Source organism: Cetorhinus maximus, chromosome 9, assembly GCF_964194155.1.
Source record: "Cetorhinus maximus chromosome 9, sCetMax3.hap1.1, whole genome shotgun sequence".
Lineage (NCBI taxonomy): Eukaryota > Metazoa > Chordata > Chondrichthyes > Lamniformes > Cetorhinidae > Cetorhinus > Cetorhinus maximus.
In genome coordinates, this window is record NC_135887.1 from 30,755,144 (window position 1) to 30,779,811 (window position 24,668).

General features: G+C 43.3%; 1 protein-coding gene across 1 annotated transcript in view; it reads right to left on the minus strand.

Moving 5' to 3' along the window:
- Positions 1 to 254: 254 nt before the first annotated feature.
- LOC144684538 (E3 ubiquitin-protein ligase TRIM50-like) overlaps positions 255 to 24,668 on the minus strand; it is a 34,702-nt gene continuing 10,288 nt past the window's right edge. Inside the window, exons 3-6 of the mRNA XM_078548426.1 lie at positions 23,888 to 24,118; positions 20,415 to 20,437; positions 9,539 to 9,663; positions 255 to 1,994 (exon numbers count right to left, since the gene is read on the minus strand). Coding sequence (XP_078404552.1) covers positions 1,450 to 1,994; positions 9,539 to 9,663; positions 20,415 to 20,437; positions 23,888 to 24,118 — 924 coding nt within the window. The 3' untranslated portion in view covers positions 255 to 1,449. The remainder of the gene's footprint in view (positions 1,995 to 9,538; positions 9,664 to 20,414; positions 20,438 to 23,887; positions 24,119 to 24,668) is intronic.

A 24,668-nucleotide genomic window follows, 5' to 3' on the forward strand; every position in this document is an offset into this window, starting at 1 on the left:
CCCGATATGCATCGCTACCACGACGTGATTTTTAAATGTAAATGGCCTAATTGTACAAGGGGCAAGCTCGGCACCCAGTGAGTGGCACTGAGAACCTCCAGGACCCAACCTTTTGAAAATTCAATCCTGGTCTACATAGGCCCCTCAAAAAGATAGGAGATGTTAATTAGCATCAGGAAGCTTCCCTCCCTCCCACTATCCTTTGGAAAATCCAAGACAATCCCAAAGGTGTCAGGAACTGGAGACAACCTCCAGGACCTCAATTTTCAATATCCACCCACAATGGGTCCTAACCCTGCCTCCTATTGAAAATCCCAGCCATGGTATCCTTGGCTTTATAAATAGAGGTATAGAGTACATAAGCATGTAAATTATACCACCCCTTTACAAATCACGAGATAAGCCTCACCTGGAGTATTATGTACATTTCTAGGCACTACACTTTAGAAAAGGTGTCAAGGCCTCAGAGGGGGTGGAAAGGAGATTTACTAGAATGATACCAGGGGTATGGGATTTCAGATTCATGGAGAGACTAGAGAAGTTGGAGGCATTCTCCTCTGAGAAGAAAAAGTTAAGAGGAGTTTTAATAGAGGTATTGATGGAATAAATAAGGAGAAACTGTTTCTACTTGCAGAAAGGCTGGTAACCAGAGGACACAGGATTAAGGTAATTAGCAAATGAGCTAGAGGCACGATGAGGAGAAATTATTTTACGCATCAGGTTATTATGATCTGGAATGCACTGCCTGAAAGGACAGTGGAACAGATTCAACTATAACAGGAATTGGATATATTCTTGAAGGGAAGAAATTAGTAGGGCTATGGGAAAAGAAGAGATTGGGACTAACTGAATAGCTCTTTCAAAGAATTGGCACAGGTAAAATGGTTTAAATGTCTCCTTATGTGCCATAAGATTTTATGATATGATTACAGGATTCAATGTATAATATTTGACAAATAGCTTGCATCCAACACGTCTCTCACACTCCTGTTATATTCCAAATGTCACCCAATAGACACCACGTATCAGATATCATTCTTTGTTACAGATGGAAATAATCTTGAAAAAATGAGATAGAAAGCCAAACCTTTCATGATTGGTTCTTTTGACCTGGAACCAGAAATTTACCAAGTTAATTGCCTTCTCTTTGACCTTAACACTTTCCGAGCATTTTGACAGTTTATGCAAAACTAGCGCCCCACACAGATCGGTAGCCATAAAGGGATAGGCTCCATTAAACAGAGGTTCATCTTACAGCTAAACATTACAACCATGTTTCAGATCACGCAGGAGATCTGCTAGTCATTTGAAAACTAAGTTCTGCCTTTCATTGGGTGAACCGTGTTACAAAATCAGGTGGCAGTAATTATGACAACAAAATAGCTGTCATGATATCATAGTGAAGTTACAGGCTATACATGATGCTTCTTGCTGTGTGGTTGGAGGCGTTTATACACGGCAAAGTGTGATAGGTGCCAAGTCACTTCTGTCAACACAGCAAAGGTCAAAAATTGGATAAATCTTCCCCTGAAAGTCTGCATCAAAAGTGTAGATTAAGCTCAACTCATCAGGATTATCCACATTGTAGAACGAGAGTCGCCTTCCCTCATAATCCAGGAACACGCCAATCTTACGCGGCCTCACAAATAGTGAAAGTTGGATTTTGGGATTCTTGTACGCCTCATAAATCTTTCCTTCCTTCACTCCGATCATCCAGACTCCATTCTCCGGAGTTTTATTTAGCTTTCCTTTGCGGGCGGTAGTCCCTTTGATGACACCAAGGCGCCACTTCATTTTATCGTTGACAATCACTTGCCAATAGTGCTTGCCCGAGGAAAAGCCTTTGTTGGCGAGGATGCAGGTGTTGTAGTCAAATCGCTCCTGTATTATTGACAAGCGCTTGAGGTATGTTCCACATTCTACCCTGGTGCTACTGTTGGTTATAATCAGAATTGGGTGTGCGGTGCTTGGATCCAATTTTAATTCCTCTGGTTCTGAAAGAAATCAGAGAAATAATTCCATAGAGTAATCAATCTACACGGAGAAAACATTCAGCCTGAATTCAGAAGATAAACATTAAATTCTAGGCTTCGATTTTATGGATTTACATTTCACCACTAGTTATGCAAATTGGGATATCATGCCTCAATGCCCATCCTTCTGGGGTGCTAAAATGGGGTGCATGTTGGTATATTGTTTTATTTTAAAATTCATCTTTGGAGTACAGCTGGCAACCCCAACATTTATTGCCCATCCCTAGTTGCATCTGAGAAGAATTTTTCTCTTGAACTGCTGCAGAAATTAGGAAGGCAAATGGCATGTTGGCCTTTATTACTAGGAGATTGGAGTATCTTGTTACAATTGTATGCTGCATCAAGCTGTGCGTAGACCCTTGGTACGCAAACACCAAGTGTCACTACGTGCTGAGGTTCTACCTGTCCCTGGTGTTGCGAAGGATGGGTCTGGCCACGCTGCCGCGGAACGCTCCAAGTAGTTGGACCGTGCCGTACCACCTGTCACTCGTGGAAAAATTTATGCAGAGAAACACCTTTGACCACAAGTCCATCAGGCAGTGGTCAGCTCGTAACGCCTTAGAGGCCCTGCAGGAAAAGGAGAGGGTGGATCCTGTGGGATGGTTCCCCAAGCAGACTGTCAAAGTCATTTGGCAGAATACCTCACTGCCAGAACTTTCCAACCAGCACCAAGATGTAGCTTGGCTGGTGGTGAGAAAGGCCCTCCCCGTCAGACCCTTCCAACACGCCAGGAGTCTCACCCCCTCCGCACATTGCCTTCGAGGTGGCTGTGGTGGGGACAAGATCGTTGTTCACCTCCTTGTGGATTGTGCCTTTGCAAAGAAGGTCTGGAGACAGATGCAGTGGTTTCTGTTGAGGTTCATCCCGAGCAGTTCTGTGACACAGGACTCTGTGCTCCACGGGCTGTTCCCAGGGACACACACCGAGACAAACATCAACTACAGCTGGAGGATCATCAACTCAGTGAAAGACGCTCTTTGGTCTGCCCAAAATTTGTTGGTCTTCCAGCGCAAAGAGTTGTCCCTGACCGAGTGTTGCAGACTGGCACATTCCAAGGTCCAGGACTACGTGCTGAGGGACGCGCTAAAGCTTGGGGCAGCCGCCGCAAAGGCGCAGTGGGGAAAGGTCGCTGTCTAAGACCATTCTGCCACAGTGCACCGAGGGACTGGGAACTGTCGAGAGCCCCTTGGGCTGTACAGCTCAAAATGAATGTATGCAGTGAATACTAATTGTATTATAATTGTATTGAAGCACCTCAGAGTGCAACATGATTTATGTTGATAACTCCAATACCATTGTCTGATTCAAAAACAGAATTACCTGGAAAAACTCAGCAGGTCTGGCAGCATTGGTGGAGTAGAAAAGAGTTGACGTTTCGAGTCCTCATGACCCTTCAGCAGAACTGAGTAAAGTTAGGGGAGGGGTGAAATATAAGCTGGTTTAAGGCGTTGGGCTTCACTGGAACAATGCAGCAAGCCAAGGACAGACATGTGGGCAAGAGAGCAGGGTGGAGTGTTAAAATGGCAAGCGACAGGGAGGTTTGGGTCTTTCTTGCGGACAGACCGCAGGTATTCTGCAAAGCGGTCACCCAGTTTATGTTTGGTCTCTCCAATGTAGAGGAGACCACATTGGGAGCAACGAATGCAGTAGACTAAATTAGGGGAAATGCAAGTGAAATGCTGCTTCACTTGAAAGGAGTGTTTGGGCCCTTGGACGGTGAGGAGAGAGGAAGTGAAGGGGCAGGTGTTGCATCTTCTGCGTGGGCATGGGGAGGTGCCATAGGTGGGGGTTGAGGAGTAGGGGGTGATGGAGGAGTGGACCAGGGTGTCCCAGAGGGAACGATCCCTACGGAATGCCGCTGGGGGGGGGGTGAAGGGAAGATGTGTTTGGTGGTGGCATCATGCTGGAGTTGGCGGAAATGGCGGAGGATGATCCTTTGAATGCGGAGGCTTGTCCTTGTCCTCACTTATCACCCCACCAGCCTCCGCATTCAAAGGATCATCCTCCGCCATTTCCGCCAACTCCAAGCATGATGCCACCACCAAACACATCTTCCCTTCACCCCCCCCCGGCGGCATTCCGTAGGGATCGTTCCCTCCGGGACACCCTGGTCCACTCCTCCATCACCCCCTACTCCTCAACTCCCACCTATGGCACCTCCCCATGCCCACGCAGAAGATGCAACACCTGCCCCTTCACTTCCTCTCTCCTCACTGTCCAAGGGCCCAAACACTCCTTTCAAGTGAAGCAGCATTTCACTTGCATTTCCCCTAACTTAGTCTACTGCATTCGTTGCTCCCAATGTGGTCTCCTCTACATTGGAGAGACCAAACATAAACTGGCCGACCGCTTTGCAGAACACCTGCGGTCTGTCCGCAAGAAAGACCCAAACCTCCCTGTCGCTTGCCATTTTAACACTCCACCCTGCTCTCTTGCCCACATGTCTGTCCTTGGCTTGCTGCATTGTTCCAGTGAAGCCCAACGCAAACTGGAGGAACAGCACCTCATCTTCCGACTAGGCACTTTACAGCCTTCCGGACTGAATATTGAATTCAACAACTTTAGATCTTGAACTCCCTCCCCATCCCCACCCCCTTTCCGTTTCTTCCCCCTCCCTTTTGTTTTTTCCAATAATTTATATAGATTTTTCTTTTCCCACCTATTTCCATTATTTTTAAATCTGTAATGCCCTGTCAGTCTTTCCACTCCACCCCCACTAGAGCTGTACCTTGAGTGTCCTGCCATCCATTCTTAATTAGCACATTCTCTTAGATAATATCACCACCTTTAACACATCTTTGTTACTTTGTCTGTGACATCTTTTGATTATCTGCTATCACTGCTTGCTTGTCCCTACTACCACCCCCCCAACTTCTCTCCCCCTATCTTAAACCAGCTTATATTTCACCCCTCTCCTAACTTTACTCAGTTCTGCTGAAGGGTCATGAGGACTCGAAACGTCAACTCTTTTCTTCTCCGCCGATGCTGCCAGACCTGCTGAGTTTTTCCAGGTAATTCTGTTTTTGTTTTGGATTTCCAGCATTCGCAGTAGTTTTTCGTTTTTACCATTGCCTGATTGTCTGCATTGACCATATTGAAATGATTGTAATATTCATTGATTGTATTGATACACGTTGTGATCCATGTGTAAAGTTGAATCTGATTGTACTTTTGTGATGGTGATTTTGAAATGTTTTGAAATGTTCTTCCAGATATTTTATGAATAAAGTACAATTTCAAAAAAAAATCTTGCTACAATTGTATGCAGCTTTGATGAGACAGCACCTGGAGTACTGTGTGTCGTTTTCATCTCCATATTTAAGAAAGGACATACTTGCTTTGGAGGTGGTACAGCGAAGGTTCACTAGATTGGTTCATGGAATTTTTTTTATACATTCATGGGATGTGGGCTTGCTGGCTGGACCAGCATTTATTGCTCATCCCCAGTTGCCCTTGAGAAGGTGGTGGTGAGCTGCCTTCTTGAACCGCTGCAATCCATGTGGTGTAGGTACACCCACAGTGCTGTTAGGAAGGGAGTTCCAGGATTTTGACCCAGCGACAGTGAAGGAATGGTGATATATTTCCAAGTCGGGATGATGAGTGACTTGGAGGAGAACTTCCAGGTGGTGGTGTTCCCATCTATCTGCTGCCCTTGTCCTAGATGATAGCGGTCGGGGGTTTGGAAGGTGCTGTTGAAGGAACCTTGGTGAATTCCTGCAGTACATCTTGTAGATGGTACACACTGCTACTACTGTGCGTCGGTGGTGGAGGGAGTGAATGTTTGTGGATGTGGTGCCAATCAAGTGGGCTGCTTTGTCCTGGACAGTTGTCAAGCTTCTTGCATGCTTTGGGAGCTGCACTTATCCAGGCAAGTGGGGAGTATTCCATCACACTCCTGACTTGTGCCTTGTAGATGGTGGACAGGCTTTGGGGAGTCAGGAGGTGGGTTACTCATCGCACGATTCCTAGCCTCTGACATTCTCTTGTAGCCACAGTATTTATATGGCTAGACAGTTCAGTTTCTGGTCAATGGTAACCCCCAGGATGTCGACAGTGGGGTGTTCAGCGATGGTAGTGCCATTGAACATCAATGGCGATGGTTGGATTTTCTCTTGTTGGAGATGGTCATTGCCTTACACTTATATGGCGTGAATGTTACTTGCCACTTGTTCTACCAAGCCTGGATATTGTCCAGGTCTTGCTGCATTTGGACATGGACTGCTTCAGTATCTAAGGAGTTGTGTATAGTGCTGAACATTGTGCAATCATCAGCGAACATCCCCACTTCTCACCTTATGATGGAAGGAAGGTCATTGGTGAAGCAGCTGAAGATGGTTGGGCTGAGGACACCACCCTGAGGAACTCCTGCAGTTATGTCCTAGAGCTGAGATAACTGATCTCCAACAACCACAACCTTTGTGCTAGGTGTGACTCCAACCAGTGGAGAGTTTTCCCCCTCATTCCCATTGACTCCAGTTTTGCTAGGGCTCCTGATGCCACACTCAGTCAAATGCAGCCTTGATATCAAGGGCAGTCACTCTCACCTCACCTCGGGAGTTCAGCTCTTTTGTTCATGTTTGAACCAAGGCTGTAATGAGGTTAGGAGCTGAGTGGCCCTGGCAGAACCCAAACTGAGCATCAGAGAGCAGGTTATAGCTAAGCAAGTGCTGCTTGATAGCACTATTGATGACCCCTTCCATTACTTTACTGATGATGGCGAGTAGACTGATGGGACAGTAATTGGCCGGGTTGGATTTGTCCTGCTTTTTATATACAGGACATACCTGGGCAATTTTCCACATAGCCAGGTAGATGCCAGTGTTGTAGCTGTACTGGAACAGCTTGGCTAGGGGCACGGCAAGTTCTGGAGCATAAGTCTTCAGTACTATTGCCGGAATATTGTCAGGGCCCATAGCCTTTGCAGTATCCAGTGCCTTCAGCCGTTTCTTGATATCACGTGGAGTGAATCGAATTGGCTGAAGACTAGCATCTATGATGCTGGAGACCTCCGGAGGAGGCCGAGATGGATCATCCACTCGGCACTTCTGGCTGAAGATTGTAGCAAATGTTTCACCCTTATTTTTTGCACTGATGTGCTGGGCTCCTCCATCATTGAGGATGGGGATATTTATGGAGCCTCCTCCTCCGGTGAGCTGTTTAATTGTCCACCATCATTTACGACTGGATGTGGCAGGACTGCAGAGCTTAGATCTCATCCGTTGGTTGTGCAATTGCTTAGCTCTGTCTATCACTTGCTGCTTATGCTGTTTGGCACACAAGTAGTCCTGCATTATAGCCTCACCAGGTTGACACCTCATTTTAAGATATGCCTGGTGCTGCTCCTGGCACGTCCTCCTGCACTGTTCATTGAACCAGGGTTGATCCCCTGGCTTGATGATAATGGTATAGTGGGGGTTATGCCGGGCCATGAAGTTACAGATTGTGTTCCAGTACAATTCTGCTGTTGCTGATGGCCCACAGTGCCTCATGGATGCCCAGTCCTGAGTTGCTAGATCTACTCAAAATCTATCCCAGGGGTGTCCAATGATGACAGGCTGAGTAAATTGGGCTTATACTGTCTGGAGAATGAGAGGTGAACTCATTGAAACATACAAGACTCTGAAGGGCCTTTATAGGGTAGACACTGATCGATTGTTTCTTCTGACTGGGGACTCTGATAGGGGCAGCACAGTATCAGGTTAAGGGGTCAATCATTTAGGACTGAGATGAGGAGAAAATTCTTCACTCAGAGGATTGTGAATCTTTGGAATTCTCCATCCCAGAGGGTTATAGGAGCTTCAACGTTGAGTATATTTAAGGCAGAGAGATGAATTTTTGGTCTCTCAGGAAATCAAGGGATATGGATATTGGGCAGAAAGTGGCACAGAGGCAGATGATCAGTCTTGATCATTTTGAATGGTGGAGCAGGTTCAAGGGACCCAATTGTCTACTCTTGCTTTTACTTCTTATGTTCTTATTAGCCCATGTAGTGAAGGCACCTAGAGTGCTGTTAGGTAGAGTGTTCCAGGATTTTGACCTAAAAGTTGATGACCGGACTGCAATATATTTCCAAGTCAGGTTGGTGCATGACTTGAAGGGGAACTTGGATGTGTTGGTGTTCCCATGCACCTGCTGCCCTTGACCTTCTAAGTGGTGAAAGCCACAGGTTTTGGGGTGTGCTGTCAAAGGAACCTTGGCACGTTGCTGCAGTGTATCCTGCAAACAATACACACTGCACAATGTGCTGGTGGTGAAGTGAATGGATGGGGATCAATCTGACTGCTTTGTCTTGGTTAGTGTTGAGATTCTTGGAAGAGGCATAAGGAGAAACAGTAAACGCAATGTCAGGTATTCACCCCAATTGCATTCCACTGGGATTTCCTGGTGCTTCCTAACTCATACAGGCCCTCAGCTGGGCTCAAATTTGCTACCTTATTTTTTTGGAAGAAGGTCCAGTCAAGATGAGCCTGTGACTGGAACTGCCCCATTCACATAGCCGGGGGGAGGAAAATATAGACAATCACCTAACCTCCAATGCCTACTGGGTACCCAGAGAGGAAAGTCTACCAGGATTTCACTCCTGGTCTTGGAGTAGAATATAGTACAGATTCACTTAATTAAAATCTCTTCTGCTGACCAGAGTCTACAATGAGTTTGGAATAAGCAAGCATAAGAATACAGCATAAAGCTGCTCTGAATTCATAACTACCAGTACACCACACTCATGTGGATTGCAACACTTCAGGGCACATCCTTAAACTGTCTTGTTTGTGGTGGCTAAAATTATGCAGGCACATTTGGTGCATTGTCTTTCTCAAACTTGAAACAGCACTGCACAAGCCCATGTAGATACAGACCATTACATGTGTTATTTTTCTATCATTTGCTTTGGGATGGGTCCAACACTGGCATATTTTTTTCTCCATCCCTCAGAAGATGGTGGTGATCCTTCTCCTTGGACTGCTGCAATCTTGGTGCTGGTGGTGCTTCAACATTGGGTTCAGGGGTGGAATTAGAGGATTTTGGCACAGCAATGATAAGAGAGCAGCATTGTGGAAATAAGAATAGCAGAGAAAGAAAATGGGCTGTCAACAGTTATGACCCATTTTACACAAAGTCAGAGAGATTGTGACTTACACATTATATAGCAATTACAGCACAGAAGCAGGTTATTCAACACTGGACTAGTGTTTATGCTCCACACAAGCCTCATCACACCTTATTTTATATAACCCTATCACCGTGACCTCCTGTTCCTTCTGGAGGTAATGTTGGTCATGAACTAACAAAAATATATTTTCTGATAAACAACTTAATCTATAAGTCCTATCTGTAATGATGCACCAAACTTACATGGTGACAATCTCTTTACTCACTGTTAACTGGTCACATGATGCCCTTACTCACTCTTACCTATTGAAAACGATTATTTTATATAATTTCACCTGGTAACATGATCCCTCAACTAGATCTCATCTGATACTGAGTCCATCATTCAAACCCACCTGGTAAAATCCTCTTCTGCAGTTTTTTCCAGACTGTCAGTTTGATATCATCATGTCTAAAGCCAGGTTTGAAGGAGATGGTGCTGAAGGTTTTGTCTGACAGTGGCTGTGGCACCTGTTTGCAACTAAAAGAATCATAAATGGATTAAACGCTCAAAGCTACACAGCAGTATTAGCTTATGCACTTCATGCCTTTCTGAACAAACAACAGCAAGTTGATACGGTTGATCTACTGTCAGTGGACAAGGTTGAATCTACAATTAAAGGGGAAGTATATTCTGCTGAATGGCCTTGTAATCTTAAATGTAACAGAGGGAGACAACAGATAATCTTTATGTCTGTCATTTTCTTCATTTTGCATTCACTGAATTATAGAATCATAGAATGGTAACAGCACAGAAGGAGGCTATTTGGCTTGTTGAGTCCATGCTGGCTCTGTGTAAGACCTACTCAGCTAGTCTAAGTCCTCTGCCTTTTCCTAGAGTCCTGCAAATTTTTTTCTCCTCAGATAATTATCCAATTTCCTTCTGAAAGCCATGTTTCAATCTGCCTCCACCATGCTATCAACATCCTGAGGGTTACCATTGACCAGAAACTGAACTGAACCAGCTATATAAATACTGTGGCTACAAGAGCAGGTCAGAGGTTGGGAATTCTGTGGAAAGTAATTCACCTTCTGACTCCCCAAAGCTTGTCCACCATCTATAAGGCATAAGTCAGGAGTGTGATGGAATACTCTCCACTTGCCTGGATACATGCAGCTCCAACAACGCTCAAGAAGCTAGACACCATCCAGGACAAAGCAGCCTGTTTGATTGGCACCCCATCCACCAGCTTAAACACTCACTCCCTCCACCACTCACATACATTGGCAGCAGTATGTACTATCTACAAGATGCCCTGCAGGAATTCACCTAGGTTCCTTTGACAGCACCTTCCAAACCCGCAACCGTTTCTTCACTGTCGCTGGGTCAAAATCCTGGAACTCCCTTCTAACAGCAATGTGGGTGTAGCTACACTACATGGATTGCAACGGTTCAAGAAGGCAGCTCACCATCACCTTCTCAAGGGCAATTAGGGATGGGCAATAAATGCTGACCCAGCCAGCGAAACCCACATCCCATCAAAGAAGCAATTATGGATGGGCAATAAATGCTGGCCTAGCTGACGACACCAACATCCTGTGAAAGAATTTTAAAAAACACCTCAGGCAGTGCATTCCAGATCCTAACCACTTGCTGCACAAAGGTTTTCCTCATCTCGCCTCTGGTTCTTTTGCCAATCACCTAAAATCGGTGTCCTCTGGATCTCAACCCTTCCACCAATGGGAACGGTCTCTCCCTATCTACTCTGTCCAGACCCCTAATGATTTTGAACATCTCTATCAAATCTCCTGCCAACCTTCTCTTCTCTAAAGAGAACAGCTTCAGCTTCGCCAATCTATCTACATAACTGAAGTCCCTCATCCCTGGAACCATTCTCATAAATATTTTCTGCACCCTCTCCAACATCTTCACATCCCTCCTAAAGTGCAGTGCCCAGAATTGGACACAGTACTCCGGTTGAGGCTGTTCCAGCAAAACTGCTAGGAGGTGATATAATGCAAGAACTTTACACAGACCACCCCGTGAATGAATGAGGAAGTTGAATAGAGTTCCTCATTTTACATTTAGTTTTGTGTATTTTTCCTTTTCACTCCTTCCAGGTTCAGCAATGCAGATCTTAAGGAGTCTCAATATTGTACAGGTCTTCCAGTCTTTTCATTGCAGCCTGACATGCTCAAGCTCCTTCATGTGCTTAAATCTCATAATTAGAGTCTCGCCTACTACTGACTGACCCATGATTGGTAAGCCACATCTTCAAAAAAGTGTAAATGTAAACGTTGCACATTCACTTTTCTTTTAGCTTCTAATTTATTTTTTCTTCAGTCTAGAAAAAAGAGCCCCCTCATGACTAAGATGCCACCAAAGCAACTACTGAACAAGAGAAGAGTAAACTAAAGGATGGAGCAAAGGTTAGGTTAACTGTCATAAAAGTATAATAATTCTCATAATATTATTGTGACTTATTGTAAAAGCAGGTTAATAGTGGGGTTTAGATAGTTTCTCTCTTGTGTATACGTGTGTGGGATTTAATTGAATTGAAGACAGCTGGTCTGGAGGCAAAAGGAAGCTAGGTTTGAAATGCTAAATACGTAAACATGGCTGAAGTTTTAGAAGGTAAAGTGAGGAGAATTTGCATTTTTAGATAAATCAGGGTACTTTGAATTTCAAAGAGATGGTAGGATGTTACACCTAGCCAGAGAAACTAGGCCAAGCTGTGTGTTTTATTTTTTGCAAAGGCTATTGACAATATTAGCACCATGAATAGATTTATATTATGAAAAGTAAAGTTCCAAAGACATATGGGAACAATGGAATTTGCATTTAAAGGGAGAAACATGTATAAAGGGAAATGAGGCTATGTGTCAGGGAAGGCATTGTAAGACCTAGTAGAAGTGTGAAAAGCCTCCAAGTAGTTGTGCATTAAGCTGCTGTCTACAGAAACCGATGCTGGGAAAAGCCATTTTGAATCCTACTATCCAAGGTATTGTGTTAACTGGCTGGAATCTATTTAAAATCTAATTTTTTTTTTGTTTACTGTTGCCTTAACAGGGGTGTAACTGGAAGCCAGATTAATTAGGGGTTTTTAGGAGTTATTATGGTAGTAATTTGTAGATGTGTGTGTGTGCTTGAAATCTTTTCCTTTGTTAATAAATGTTTAATTTAGTTTTGTTAAAAACCTCTAGAGTCTTGGTGGACTTATTACTACTGAATTCAGGGCATGCATCTCGAAATAAAATACAAATTGCAAAATTGTTGTGACTGCATGATCAAGTTTCCCTCGTGGGTTTGATCTGCCTGGCGCACATCATCTGCCGCATCATAACATTAACAAAAATGGAGATAATTTGCGAGGACTGAGTAGCACAGTGAGCTAGCCCATTCCTTTCACCCCCGGGATCTTGCTTTAAATAAAGACCAGGTTAAAGGGATGAATCTCTCCTCTTTCTGCTGACTACTGGACTCCTACATGAAATGAGGTTTGCCGGGTTCAATTCAGTTTCAAGTTCCACGTCCCTAAAAAAAAATCTCCTTAAGAAGACAGAAAGCAGGAAATGTTAGGCCAGTTAGCCTGACATCTGTCATTGGGAAAATGCTAGAATCCAATATTAATGAGATAGTAGTAGGACATTTAGAAAATCATAATAAAATTAGGCACAGTCAACATGGTGCTGTGAAAGGGAAATTATGTTTGACAAATTTATCAGAGTTCTTTGAGGATGTAACAAGCAGGGTGGATAAAGGGGAAACAGTAGATGCAGTACATTTGGATTTACAAAAGACATTTGATAATTTAATAAGGTGCCACATAAAAGGTTACTACATAAGATAAGAGCTTATGGTGATGGGGGTGATATATTAGCATGAATAGAGGACTGGCTAACTATTAGGAAAGTCAGGATAAATGGGTAATTTGGCAAACTGTAACTCATGGAGTGCCACAGGGATCAGTGCTGGGGCATCAACTATTTATGATCAATATGAATGACTTGGATAAAGGGACCGACTGTATTATAGACAGATTTGCTGATGATATGAAGATAGGTAGGAAAGCAAGATAAAGAGTCTGCAAAGGGATCTCTCTAGGTTAAGTGACTGGGCAAAAAATTGACAAATTGACTATAATGTGAGAAAATGTGAGGTGCACTTTGGCAGGAAGAATAGAAAAGCAGAATATTATTTAAGAGAGAGACTGCAAAATGCTGTGGTACAAAGGGATCTGGGTGTCTTTGCACATGAATCATAAAAAGTTAGTATGCAGATACAGAAAGTAATTAGGAATGCCAATGGAATGTTGGCCTTTATTGCAATGGGTATGGAGTATAAAATAGGGAATCTTGCTACAACTGTACAGGGGATTGGTGCGACCACACAAGCTGGGATTTTCCAGCCCTCCTGTGGAAGGGCCCATCGATGGGATGCGGCAGTCCAGCCAAAAGTCCATTTACTTTCAGCGGGACTGGACAATACCGGTAGTGGGCGGGGCTGGAAATTCCTGTCCCTAGAGTACAGTGTACCGTTTTGGTCACCTTATTTAAAGAGGGATGTTCTTGTATTGGAAGCATTTCAGAGAATTGGTTAAATTTCACTAGGCTGATTCCTGGGATGTGGTGTTTGTCTTATGAGGAAAGGTTGAGCAGGTTGGGCCTGTACACATTGGCATTTAGAAGAATTAGAGGTGATCTTATTGAAACATTTAAGATTCTGAGAGAGCTTGACAGGGTAGATGCTGAGAAAACTTTTCCTCTCGTTGGGGAATCCAAAACCAGGGGGCACTGTTTAAAAATAAGGGGTCTCTCATTTAAGATGGATATAAGGAGGAATTTCTTCTCTCAAAGATCATTAGTGTTTGGAATTCTCTTCCCCAGGGAGCAGTGGAGGCTGGGTCATTGAATATATTCAAGGTTGAGTTAGATATATTTTTGATCTACAAGGAAGTCAAAGGTATAGGCAGCAGGCAAGAAAGTGGAGTTAGGGCCACAATCAGATCAGCAATGATTTTATTGAATGGCAGAGCAGGCTTGAGTGGCTGAATGGCCTATTTTTAAAAATTCATTCATGAGATGTGGGCTTTGCTGGCTAGGCCAGCATTTATTGCCCATCCCTAATTGCCCTTGAGAAGGTGGTGATGAGCTGCCTTCTTGAACTGCTACAGTCCATGTGGTTTAGGTACATCCACAGTGCTGTGGTACAATGCTGCTCTTATTTCTTATGTTCTTATTCTCCACTTCAACAGAGCTTCTTCCCCTTCTTTGTTTTCTTCTGCTCCTTACCCCTGCCTCCAATCAGTTTCTACCTAATCTGGGAGCACTCGCCTATGCCATGAATATCCATACATAATATAGGAGATTTCCCCAATCTTCGCAAATAAGTGCAACAGAAATGCAAGTTGTTATTGCTTCATTAGAACTGCAGACAATTACCAATAATTCTGCATTATGTAGCATGTATTCAGGAGTCAAAAAGGGTACAGACGCTATTCAAGGACTTGATTTAGCACATAATCAAGGCTGACACTTCAGTGCACCATGGAGAGAGCACTGCATTGCCAAAGGTGCTATCTTTCTGAGGAGACATTAAGCGAAAGCTATACCTTCCCAACAGAGACTTGTGGGGCTAACTGGCCTATGCTCCGATTGTAATATTCATGTAATTCTATCTTTGTATATATCTGAATCCCACAGTACTCTGAAGAGCCAATGGTCAATGAAAAAGTAAATTGGGAGAGGGGTATAATGGGCGGTCTGATCCAATATGGTACAATTGCCATTACTGGGAAAAGTTAAAACAACTCCTCAATCAAGAAAGTGAGATCATCCCCTTCAAAATGTAAAAGTGCAAATAAATGTATGGGCATAATAATCATAGGATCTTTCATCACAGCAGAAGGCTATTTGGCCCATTGTGCCCATGGTGGCTCTTAGAAAAAGCTATCCAATTACCTCTATTCTCTGCTATTTTACCATTAGCCTGCAAATTTCTCCTCTTTAAGTATTTAACCAATTCCCTTTTAAAGTTACTATTTAATCTGCTTCCACAATCTTTTCAGACATAATAACAACTTACTGCATAAAAATATTTCCCCTCGCTCCCTCCCCCTGGATTTTTTGCCAATTAACTTAAATCTGTTTCCTCTGGTTATAGACACTTGTTTTTAATGTCTGGGACCTAGGTTCAAATCCAGCCCAGGTTGAAGAAATAGTAATGTCCTCTGTCTGCTAGCTGTAAGGTGTATATAAAATGATTTTGGTCAGAATGGCCTGACAAGATACAACTCCAATTCAACAGTAATGTCACTCAGATGGATCTGTTGTTGTTGGAACTTAAGATTGAGAGAACTGGTGCAAGTTGAGGATGCTCTTCTGAGGCAGTGGATGAGACACATTATTTGAGAAAACTGGGCTGGAGTCTAACTTTGCATCTCGCAGAGTTATACTAACCAATAGATGTTTAATCCTGACAATGAGTTTGTCGCAATTAATTATTTTTAAATTTGTTTATGGGGTGTGGGCTTCGCTGGCTGGGCCAGCATTTATTGCCCATCCCTAATTGCCCTTGAGAAGGTGGTGGTGAGCTGCCTGCTTGAACCACTGCAGTCCATGTGGTGTAGGAACACCCACAGAGCTGTTAGGAAGGGAGTTCCAGGATTTTTACCTAGCAACAGCGAAGGAACGGCAATATATTTCCAAGGCAGGATGGTGTGTGGCTTTGAGGTGGTGGTGTTCCCATGCATCTGCTGCTCTTGTCCTTCCAGGTGGTAGAGGTTGCAGGTTTGGAAGGTGCCCTAAGGGGCCTTGTGAGTTCCTGCAGTGCAAATTTTAGATAGTACACACTGCTGCCACTGTGTGTTGGTGGTGGAGCGAGTGAATGGTGAAGGTGGTGGATGGGATGCCAATCAAGCGGGCTGCTTTGTCCTGGATGGTGTCAAGCTTCTTGAGTGTTGCTGAAGCTGCACTCATCCAGGCAAGTGGAGAGTATGCCATCATACTCCTGATCTGTGCCTTGTAGATGGTGGCAGGCTTTGGGGAGTCAGGAGGTGGGTTACTCTGCAGAATTCCTAGCCTCTGATATGCTCTTGTAGTCACAGTATTTATATGGCTGGTCCAGTTCAGTTTCTAGTCAATGGTAACCCCCCCAGGATGTTGATTCCTCACCTTGATGACTGCAATTATTTTTTAAAAGGAGGCTCCTAGGAGTCCTGTATACCTTTGCTGAATCGTTCGATTATAATCCAATTTATCTGCCCTTCGTCCATATTCTACTCTATTCTCTGTTGTCAAATATATTACCTATTCTATTTTAATTGATGCTATGATTTGCCTCAATTCATGATCAAACGTTCCATGTTCTATCAATTCACTAGTGTAAAACCATTTTCTTACTTCCCCTTTCATTCTTAGTCCCTTTCATTCTTCTAGTCTTATTCCAGTTAATTTAACCAACAAGTTGCAAAATTGTTAGCTATTTACCCTCTCAAATACATTGAGAATTTTGAAGCTCCCTTTTAACATTCTCTGTTCCAGTGAAAAACAGTCCTAAATTTCAAGCTTTTCTTTATAACTTTATATTCATACGACCACTTGTGAATCCTCCCCCCACCTTTCCTATAGCTCTAACATCCCTCCTATAATGTAATGCCCAGAACTATTCTAACTATGCCAAACCAATGTCCAAGCTCAACATCATCTCCATGCTGCAGATGCCAAAAGGGACTCGACCTCCCGTACATTCTTTAGATGGTCACAATTGCATTGAACATTGAAAACAGTCCATAGAGTCATTTGAGCAAAGTCACTGCACTAAACACCTTTTCCTATGTAAATACTGTAATCATTCATTGGCTGATTCAGTAAACTTATTTGTGCAAAAAGCTATTTGCTCTTGGCTTAGTTGGAACGCATGAGTAACACCTATTGTGCACTGGATAATGACTTGTGTAAATATTAAGGCTGTGATAAGAATCATCTGCAGTTTTACACAACAGAATTAGCCTGATACAAAGGAACTCATCTAATCAATGAGGAATTCAGCACCCACACACATTGTACAAAAGCAAATAAATTCTCCCAATCTCCAAATTTGTTGCCCTCCCCTATCTAGCGGTCACCTCTCTTAAAATTAGCACCTGCTCTTATTTAATCATTTCTCATACTAATGTTCGTTCACACACATGAAGTACCCATTTCAATCTTAGTAATTGAAGATAAGAATGTGTTAGGACACTGTATTGAAATATGAGGGGTAGTTTTAATGCAGCCTGCCGGTGGGAAACATACACAATCCAATCAGCTTCTCAATTTTACTTTCTATTGATTGCGTCTATTTCCTACTATGAGTTAAAATTAACCCAGTTATCCGACTATCTTGAACTCTTAGGTTTCTATTCTAGGGATAGAGATGTTTCAGGTTTTAAAATTATTAATCTAAAATCCTCAAACTGCTCTGGTGTATACAATGAAGAGTAATCAAAACCACTATTAATGAAAGAGATGAAAGACTGAAAATAAGGAGAGACTTATTTTACATGATAGATCAATGTATTTGGAACGCATATGGAATACAATCAGTGAAGGAAAATAGGATACTGACTTGCTTAAACAGGTTAGAGGGGCTAAATGGCCTGCTCCTGTTTTATGTTCCTTCAGTGGTGAGGATTTTACAAACATTTACCAATAGCCCAGTAATTAACATCGTGCCCAAAATCACTGTTTATTATTGGTTTAGAGTACTGTTAGTTCCAGCAGTCACCTGCTAGTCTGGTCAGTGAAGGGTTGATAATACTATGACAGACACTCTGGATAACTGAGTGCACAGAGGCAACCTGCAATGTGCAGGTGGCCAGCACAGAGGACACAAGACATTCACACAAGCAGTGCTCAAGGCTCATTAGCCCTCTGAAAACTGTGAGGAGGACAGACAGTATAGAACATCAAAAGGACATAAACAAGTTGGGGGAGTGGGCAGATAGGTGGCAGATGAAGTTCAATGCAGAGAAGTGTGAGGTGATTCACTTTGGTAGGAAAAACATGGACAGACAATGTAAAATAAGGGGTACAACTCTAAAAGTGTGCAGAAGCAGAGGGACCTGGGTGTATGTGTGCATAAGTAATTAAAGAAGGCAGGACAGATGGAGACAGCAGTCAATAAAGCATACAGTATTCTAAATTTATTAATAGGGACATAGAGTACAAGAGGTTATGCTGAACTTGTATAGGACACTAGTTAGACCTCAGCTGGAGTATTGTGCACAGTTCTGGATGCCACAGTTTAGGAAGGATGTGTACGCGTTAGAGAGAATGCAGAAGAGGTTTACAAAAATTGTTCCAGGGATCAGAAACATCAGTTATGAAGATAGACTGGAGGAGTTGGGACTTGGAGAGGAGAAGGCCAAGAGGAGATTTGACAGAGATGTTCAAAACCATGGACAGAGTTTCACCCTTGTCGGGCGAGGGCGAGAAAGGCGGGGTGCAGTCAGGAAGCTGGCCACCGCCCACAACCACGGCCAGAAGGCAATAAGGCAATTTCACGCTGGCGGATCAATTAAGGCCCGGCCAGCATGAAACGTGAGTGGCAGCGCTTAATGCTGCCTGTGCGGGCGGTTGGGGGGGGCGGAGAGTGCGAACCAGGCGAGCTGCACAGAACTGCCTCAGGGAGATGAAGTGTTACAAAAAAGAAGGAAAATAAACATGAAAGGAAGCAGGTCCCCTCATGTGACTCTGTTACTTGAGCAGGGACATATTATCAATTAAGTTTTGAAATTTTTATTTTATTTTTATTTGCTGTAGGAAACCTCATGCCACCCATGGATGAGGTTTCCTAAAAAGCGCAAAGGCTGCTCGGCCTTTTCACCTGCCCGCCAACCGTAAGGTTGGACAGGCAGAGAAAAATTCAAGTTACTTGATCATTTATTTGCCTGAACGAGCCTTTTAATTTTAGGCGCACGCCTGCCAAACTAAATATCACGCGACTGCACATTGATGTCGGGATGCTTGCCCGATGTCAACGCGTGTCATTTTACACTCGAGCGGGTCAGGCGCACGCCCGCCTGCTAAGCTAAAAATTTTACCCCATGAGGGGGCTGGACAGAGTAGATAGGGAGAAACTGTTCCCGCTCATAAAAGGATCGAGAATGAGAGGGCACAGATTTAAAGTGATTTGTAAAAGAAGCAAATGTCATGTGAGAAAAAACTTTTTCACACGGCGAGTGGCTCAAGTCTGGAATGTGCTGCCTGGAGTGTGGTGGAGGTAGATTCAATCAAGGCTTTCAAGAGGGCATTAGATGATTATTTAAATAGAAACATTGTGCAGGGTTACGGGGAAAAGGCAGGAGAATGGCACTGAGACATGCTCATTCGGAGAGTTGTTAAAAACATGATGGGCTGAATGGCCTCCTTCTGCAGTTCTGTGATTCTGTGAAAGATGTTTAAATTGGTGGGGGTGGGACTGCTGTCCATAATGGGCCTGAGGCACCTGAACAGCAGTCCGCTCACCCAGTCAGAATGAGCACTGAGGGGGAGGTCCCAAATGAAAAAAAAAGACCATCTTACCACTGCACCAACCCCACTTCCCCACTGCAAACACCATCCTTGCTGGTCGTCTTCCTTCACCTCCTCCACTGCTTCCCCCCCTAACCCAGCCATCTTTTCCTTTCCCATTTACTGGTAGGTGATTCTGCCAATGACTCAATTGAACAGCAGCACTTCACTGGCAGCTGGTGCCCAGAATTCCAGCCTCAGATCTCCCTCCCACCAAAAAGGAATCAAGTAAGGTGATCTTAGATTATTGGGCAAAGTTAGCTCATTTGAACAGAGTACCAATGTCACAGCATTGTGTGTGGGTGTATTGAGGGAGGGGGGTCTTCATTGTTAGTGCCTCAGTCATCAGGCTGTTTGATTATGGGAGTCATCATAGCCAAGTCCCATCCTGTCCTCCACCAGTTGCCACATGTTCTCCCAGGGAAGGGTCACAAGGTAGTGATCATGAATAAGAATCTTTGCTCATTCTATTTGTTGCCGCCCAACTGATGGGTGCCAAAGCGAACTTTGGGCTCAGTTATCTCTGAGCAGCCTGGGCCAGGAATCACATCTTCTGGATTGTATAACTTAGTACTACGCCAGGCAGTTCTTTCCCTCTGAACAGCGAGCGGTTTGACAGATTTCGGGTAAAGGCAGCAAGAATCCAGGATTAGGCAGAATCAATTCAGTCAAGAACCCTCTTAACTTCATTCCCCCCGCACCCAATAATATAACAGAGAAATTGCAGACTGCTCTTACCTTGAGACAATTGAACTGTACTTCTGCAAAATGTATAAAAAATATAATTAAAACATTTCTAAGGGATAAATGCAAAGGAGAGATTAGATGTTAACTGTTGTTTATCTATTCATCTTTAATTTTATATCATATTTCCACATTCCAAGGCCACACACCCTTCAAATCCAAGAAGCCAGTTGGTGATCTGCCATTAACCATTGCCAATATCAATCACAAGATGCTGATCCAGCAGAGATGTCTGGCTGAATTTTGTCAGGTGCATCAAAACGTTGGCCCCCATTCTGTGTGGGGAACCCAGCTTGGAGTGGCCGTGGCAGGTTGTCAGTCACGATCTTCCCATAGGCAGCCAATTAAGATGCCACTTCCAGATGCCCCAGATCCAGCGAGAGAGCTAGGTTGCCAACAGTGGTTAAATGCATGCCTGAAGGTTTTATCACATGACTAGCCCCCACACTCTTGTCATTAGTCAGCCAACACATCCATCCTTGTGGCACACTGCTTTCCTACACCAATTGGAAAGCTATAAGACTCATTACCCAATTCAATCAATGATACTTGACTGTCAGCCAAGCAGCATTTTTCCCCCCATTTTCAATATTTTTGTGGTCGGTAAAGAAAAATGCTCAAAGTAAATGACAAAAAAAAAACAATCTTTTTAATGTCCCAATGATTTTTTTCAGGACTGCACAATCACAGTATCCTGGAGATTGATCTTCAATTCCTGGAGATTCCAGGCCAATCCCGGAGGGTTGGCAACCCTAGGACCTGCAGTGATATCCGACTGGCAGCCCTAGAATGGAAGAGGTGAGAGCTGCTGGAGAAGAGGGAGACCGAGATGGTGCTTCAAAATGGAGGAGCTCATGAAGGCCAGTAACTTTTTGGAATAAAAGAAGGTAGAGGACTGAGAGGGGTCTCAGGGTGGAAGAATGTCTGTGGCCACTCTTGGGCCCCCCTGTGAGCCTTTGCAGCCTCTCTAATGCTACCATTTAAGTGCAGCCTGCCCATTAACCTCCTGGCGAGAAGCTGTCTCTCATGAGCTGGTGGGCTCTCGCTCTGATGGCAGAAAGCTGCTGTTTCCTTTGCAAACTGTTCCTAACTGGGGTCATAATTGGCTACCTTCCTCTGGGGCTACTGAGTTTGTTTCCATCCTGCCCTGGGAAATTACCCCAGAGGTGGGGATGGAGTATCCTGATGTTGTTTCCCCTTATTTTTTCTGACACCCCCCCGACCCTCCAACCCATCTCCACAGGCTGGGAAAATTCACCCATCCTGTCTGATTCTATCTCTCTCTGGCTGGGAGATGTGTGTGCTCAGCTCCCAATTTCCCTGTACTAACAGGAGTAAGGTAGGAAAGTTAGCAGTGTGCAGGATCAAACCTGTGTTCCACCATTCCACAGTGCCAAGCCAGTACACTGATGTCTAGCACCAATGTTCCACATTTTACAAAGGTGAAATGCTTATACATGCACATTGCTTCCAACTCCAAATTAATTTATGTGCCAAGTAGGTTAATCCTGAGTTACTGAATTAACAGGATTCTATGCATGACATATCAACAATAGAAGAGTATGTTTCTTTGTGTATTTTATGGAAATAATTTTATCTTTGTAATCTGTAGATTATTTCACACATTCTTTTCTCATTATTGGGGGAAAGTCCAAGTTTAGCAAATTTTGCAGATAACCTATTATTTGAAGCCCAATAAATATGTGAAAACTTCAGGATGTTTGACATCAGCAGCTGGTAAGATTCCACCAAAGGCATTTACGAAAATTAGATAGCAAAGGCCCACATAATGAGCATTTGAAGTCATAGTAACACAGGTGAACTCTCGTGGGTCAAACATATTGTGCACACGTCAGACAACCTATTTTCTGAAGCTGTATTTGACACTGAGCTAAGGAGAAGGAAAAGGACACCAGGGCTGAGAGGAATAGCATCCAGGATAACTCTTGAGTGAAAACTTAAGGAATAAAATATTCATTCAGAAACCTGACAAAATTTAGCCAAACAGTCCGAAAATCCACCATGAAGTGTGACAACCACCCATTTGAAACCAGCATGGTATTAACTGAAGAAAATCTTAGTCGCAGAAAATAAAATGGACAAAAGTGGATATATAAATACATGTGAGTATTGATGTACATCACATACTAGGCTATAGATAAACTTCTCAAACATTGTTGACTAGTTTGTGGATTATCACACAATAAATGTTTTCAAAAAGTTCTCTTTCCTTGCTTGAGAGTTCTGACTCTTATTAGGGAACAGAAAGACACTATTCAAGTGGCCATTTTGTGCATGAGCCTATATAACAGATGTTGATAGGCTATTTAATAATGCAGGGCCTCTCACCTGATGCTCAAGCACCTGCACTTTCCAACTGTCACTGGATAACAATCGGGAATCAAAACGCTCACTAAGTTTTCCCCACACTTAACCAGGAGAACTGAAGCCATGGTGGCATTCTAGTTTAAGATAAACTAATACAGCAAAGACCAGGGATCGACATGATCTGTATGAATCAATACCACACCAAATGTGCAGTTATGCATGACTCCTTGGTGTTTCTTCAAATATGAGGTGTTTGATTCATTATACTTAGAGCTTTCCCACGTCTAGTGACACATGAGGTAGACAAAACATGTGTTTATGTCTGTTTCCATGGCTAGTTTTTCCTGGGACTGGTCACCAAGCTGTTGCCACAGGCTGTGCTTGAGGGGCGCCACGCTGCATTAAGCATGGCTTGACCAGGACACTCTCCCGCTCCTACCACCTGCCATAGGACTATTGGAAAGATTCACAGGTTGATAATCAACCAGCTTTGGCCTCGGAACAATTGCACCTTCCTTGGCCACCAAGTCCTGGAGTGGGACTAGACCTGGAGCTTAAGGCTCAGCGGCAGGGACGGTAGCCACTGCGCCTCAAGACCTCCTCATGTTTGATTCATTAGTGCTGTGTTAAGTGTAATCATTTCACCAGTGAACCTAATTTGTAGTTGCCTGGTTCTTGATCAGCATTTCTCTTTGCAGGCCTTCATTTTATTGAGGTGCTAACCTGTATATTTGAGATATTTTTCATCCTCAGATCCTAGCTGCTCAACATTAAGGAAAAAGAACAGATCCCAACATCAAACCAAGATCAGGAAGTAGGAGATGTATTTCTGTTAAATAGTCTGGTCTGGATGGTATTTTTTGCCTTAAATGTGGTCTAATTTTGAATAATCCAAGCAAGAACTTCATCAGGGAGCATCTGAATGACATTTGAGGATGGGATTAGAATTGGTGGACCTTCCAGTTGGATGTCCAACATTACACCACTCAGTTTCTGTACCCAACATCTTTCCATATTTCTTTCTAAATTTCTCTTCTATTTGTTTTTTTCTAGACATCAATCTACTTCCACAGCTCAAATATTTTGTGTGCTATATCTCAAGCATCAAGCATCGATTGAGGAAAATTAATTGTACTTACTCTTATGAAATCTAAGTGATTTTCATTGCTCAGTTTTTTCAATGAAACCTCAACTTCAGCAAACTCCTTTAGAGTTTTGGACATCTCTTCTAATTGTTCGTCAATTGACTGAACAGCTGTTGTACATTTTAACTCTACGGTCTGGATGATGTTTGCCTCTTCTTCATCAACAAAACTTCTGAGTTCCTGGAATTCTTTCTGAATCACCCATTTAAAGACATCAGATTCATTCTGGTGAAATACAGACAACATAAAAGGTAGGATTCTCTTGAGGGAAAACTGAATAAATACTAGAAGCAGAGAAAGCCAGAGGGTTAGTGAGGAGTATGTGGAACAGTAGGATTAGCATTCATGACAGTGTACCCGGTGCTTAGGAGGAACGTGATGAGAAATATCAGAGGGGTCATGGCATAACATAAGAAATAGCAGGAGTGGGTCATTGAGCCCGTCAAGGCTGCTCCACCATTCAATAAGATCATGATTGATCTTCTACCTCAGTTACACCTTCCTGCACGATCACTCTAAGAGACACAAGTGTATAGTCATTATGTGAGAATTGATGAACTCTGGAGAGATCACATTAGATTAGAAACAGGTGAACACAATGCCCATTTTCAAAAGTGACCGAAGAAACCCAGACAACTGGAGACATAATGGCATCACATTGTACTGAATAAAATAAATACACTGATTGTCAGGAGTGGAAGTTAAGACTGTTAGTTTGATAATCATAAATAGTAGCAAACAGAAGGAGATGATTTTGTCTAACTAACTTATTTTA